General features: G+C 35.0%; 1 protein-coding gene across 1 annotated transcript; it reads right to left on the reverse strand.

Annotated features, from left to right (window-relative positions):
- Positions 1 to 257: 257 nt before the first annotated feature.
- On the reverse strand, positions 258 to 3,168 carry LOC110694155. Its single transcript, XM_021871328.1, has 4 exons — positions 2,110 to 3,168; positions 1,716 to 1,916; positions 1,531 to 1,622; positions 258 to 1,219 (listed from the first exon to the last, which is right to left on the reverse strand). Exons 1-4 carry the CDS (start codon positions 2,893 to 2,895, stop codon positions 541 to 543), a joined length of 1,758 nt encoding a protein of 585 aa, XP_021727020.1. The 5' UTR covers positions 2,896 to 3,168; the 3' UTR covers positions 258 to 540.
- Positions 3,169 to 3,968: the final 800 nt, after the last annotated feature.

Here is a 3,968-nt window from a genome sequence, read left to right on the forward strand (position 1 = left end):
ACCTCTTTACCGAACAATGACAATGTAATATTTAGAGTCAATATTTGAAAACTTTGATGACAACTCCTCATTGATCTTATAATCTATAATTCAAGTATGGATTATAAGGAGTTATTTTTATTTTTTTTTATTACTATTTTTTTAACATTTACTTTTATATCAAATACAAAAATACCCACTAGTATCAACTCTAAGACAATCAATAAAAAAATGATCTCTAATTCACCTAAAATTACCAAGCAGAACAAACCATATGGACAACCAAGAATCAACTCCTTTATAGTGTTAGTATTACAAAGAAGGTCCAATTGGGCCAAGTTCCTTTAGGCATGACAGAAGTTTATTGTCATCTTAACTCCTAACAACACACAAGTTCATTGTCATCTTAAACACTAATCAACAATTGATCTTATTTTACAATCTAAAATCACCACTCATAAATTGATCTACAACAAATAAAAGAATGATCATAATTTCAATACCATTGAATTGAATCATATTACAATATGCAATGAAAAGAATCCCAACTATTCCAAAGAATTAAGGGTTCTTCACTTTGATTCTCAATTTCCTTGCAATTTGAGAAGCCTTAGGATGAACTGGTCTCTTGCTAGAATCACTTTGCTCAACCTCAACCCAGTTCATAACCTTAAGGATAAGTGCTTGAGGAACTTTTCGAACATCAGCATCAGATCTGCTTTTCGATTTCTTCAATCCCATTTCGAGTGCCTTCTCTATAAACTCCATAAACCAACTCCCAGCTTCTGATTCTATCTGCTTACACAGCTTGATCATGCTGCTTAAGCACCCTGAATCTGCACCAGGCTGCTTGTTTTCATCATTTTCGAAGTTGTTGCATTCTCCTTTCTTGTCCAAACTCGGTTTTGAATGTGACCTTAAGACCCTCCCATTGTTACTTGGTTTCTGAATTTCACTCACCCTTTCAGGAAATGATGCAATGGACTTGTACAAGGCTAGTCTTCTCTTAGAGGTGCTGTTTGGTTCATTGTCGTGGAATCGGTCCATGGAATTATGTGTTATTTCGTGTAAGATTGGACCGTCTTCTTTTTCTAATTTGGTTTCGAGGGTGGAAGCTGCTGCTTGAATTGACACCATGTCAGTCACTGCTTGTGTAATTTGATTTTGAAATTCCAGAAACTGATCAAAGCAGGCTGCTGGTGCATCTGCCTTTGCTGATTTGCTCAAATTCGAAAACATCCTGCAAAACAAGCCCTTAACATTTAGTCTTTGTTTGTTTACATGAAGTATGTTATTGATGAATGATCAATATTGAAATTAACACTCCAAGTTTAGAAAAAATACTCTCCTATTTCCTAAAATGCCACTACCAATTATAGGAATAACACTAAAATAGAAATAACACCACTAGCAATCTATCATAAATAAAGGGACTTGGGAGGATTACTTTAGTGTCATAACTTATCATTCCGTACAATCACTATACAAAAGGTTAGGATAATGTGACAACTAATTTTGAGCAACGGAGAACAAAATCAGTGTGATTCTTACTTGAGGCAGCGGACAACATTGTCTGTCGCGGTAGACTGTCTTAACGCCTGAAACGCAATCTTTTGAGCTCGTTCTCTCTGCTGAACGGCTTCCTGATATGCAAAAAAAGACACAGCAAAAACAGTCAGAACTGAACAAATTGTTCACCTCAATCAACAATTAAAGATCAAAATTAAACAACTTACTTTGCCAAGCATAGCAAGCTTTCCTGGTAAATTTACTGATAAACTTGTGCCACTGTTAGAATTAAAGGTTGGGTTACTAGATTGTGATTGTAACTGTTGTGGGGTTGCCTTTGAACTGGCAGAATTCTGCATATTTACTGCTGAATTCACACAACCCCCATCTCTCCTTAGACTTGGTGGAGGTGTACAACTTTTCTTATCCTGCATAATTACAACCAATTTATCAGCAATTTGCACATTTATATATCTCACATAGTCAACATTTTACGGGTCCATTCGATATCGTTGTAAGTTTTTAGTTTTATCACACAACATATAAAATCAAAAACACGAAAATTGAAAACAAACAACGATACGCAGCATAACATTAAACTCGAAAGAGCAATGTACCTACAGATTTATTAGGAGTGGAAGTATTCTTTGGCCCTCTTTCATTGACACTTTTACTCCTTGGAAACTTCAAAGTAGTGGGTGTCACACAACTTTTCCTAATCAAACCAGGACTTTCACCCCTTGAATCAAACTTTGAAGACAGCAAATTACCCCCAACAGAAGCCCTAATTCCTGAATTACAATGATCTTTTACCATTTTTACTGACCTAACCATAGGAGACATTGGAGGAGGATGAAATTTTACAGCACTACCCTTTTCTTTCATTGGAGTACATTGATCAAAATCTAAAGGAACAGGTTTTAATTTGGGAGAAGTAATAATATTTCCATCAAACCCATTACTTTGATTCAATTCCCAAGAACCTCTTCTTGGAGTTCCATTGATCACCACTTTTTGCTCAGTTTTTTCTTTCTTTCCTCTAAGACCCATCAAGGGTTCCGGAGTACCCATAAAAGGGTGTCTACCCGGTAGCGGTTTAGCGCCTTTTGCTATCGGAACAGGCGATCCAGGCTCCAATTTCTCCACATAAATGAACTGACCAAGCTGCATTTTATTGCTTAAAACAAGATCATCTTGCTCATAAGGTAGGCTGACATAAATGGAATGTGAAGAATCGGATACTTTGATGTAGAATCCATGTTTAGGCCATAGATTCTTCTCATCGAGCTCGGCCGGTACGATATCGGTTACCTGAAGAAGTGAGCTCCGGTGCTCACCCGTGGGTTTCACCCCTGTTTTTAAACCATCAAGAAGTTTTACTAGAACCCCTGGTGCTAATGTTGCCATTCTTCAACCAAGAAACTAAAGAATTGATCAAAGTATACCTTAAATTAGAAATCTTTAAGGTTTAACTCCCAATTTAGAGTGCTAAATTGAAAAATTTTAATCAAGAAACAGGGCAAATCAAAGATGGGTTTTTGAGATTTTTTAGAAAAAAATTGAAAATTTGGGGTTTTAGAAAATCTCTTACTTTCAAATCATCTATAAAATATTGGGGTTATCAGAGGATTAAAAGTTTACGTTAATGGTGACAAAAGTAGTAAAATTTTTGTTTTTTGTTTTTTTTTTTTTTCTTTTTTTTGGGGAAGTTGAATTAGGTGGTGAGAGTAACGGTAAAGAAGGCAGATGAGAGAGAAAAAGAGAGCGTGAGTAAATTTAAAAATGGTTTTAGAACGTTGCCGCAACGGTCACATGTCGAGCGGTGAGAGGGTTTCGGATCATGATTGTATTTGAATTATTAAAATGGAGCTGCTAATTAATGTGGGTTTGTTGAGCTTTGGCTTTATTTTGACTTTGCTTAGGTTCTAATTAGGGAAAAGTAATCCCACTTAAGTTGTGCACTGAAAAATGTGTAGTAATTTTATCTTTCTTTACATTAATTACTTTGTGACTTGGAGTAATATAAACAAAAAGAAATTGTGATTAGTGTGGATCACATCTAAATTAGTAAAAAAAATAAAAATAATTACAAGTTTACGTTAATGGTGACAAAAGTAGTAAAATTTGTGACTTGGAGTAATATTTTTGTTACTCTTTCGGATTTCGATGGTTCTCACCACCTACAAATATAATAAAACGATCCACGATAGATAGGTGATTTTTATCAACAAAAAAGTGTAGTTATTATGTTATGAGTTTATGACTAACCTATTTGTTATGTCAAAATGCAGTGGTAGAGCTAAAATTTTGAAGACATGGTGTCGATATTATGTATTTATGTCCAGTGGCGTATCCAGGAAGTCAGAAGTGTGGGTTCGAATCATCAAATAATAAGATATAGCTCCTTCGTTTTTTTTTTTTTGCACTGTTGATGATTTCACGCTTGCCAATGCACATTCTATTACTTAAATATCTTAAAT

Source organism: Chenopodium quinoa, unplaced genomic scaffold, assembly GCF_001683475.1.
Source record: "Chenopodium quinoa cultivar QQ74 unplaced genomic scaffold, ASM168347v1, whole genome shotgun sequence".
Classification (NCBI taxonomy): domain Eukaryota; kingdom Viridiplantae; phylum Streptophyta; class Magnoliopsida; order Caryophyllales; family Amaranthaceae; genus Chenopodium; species Chenopodium quinoa.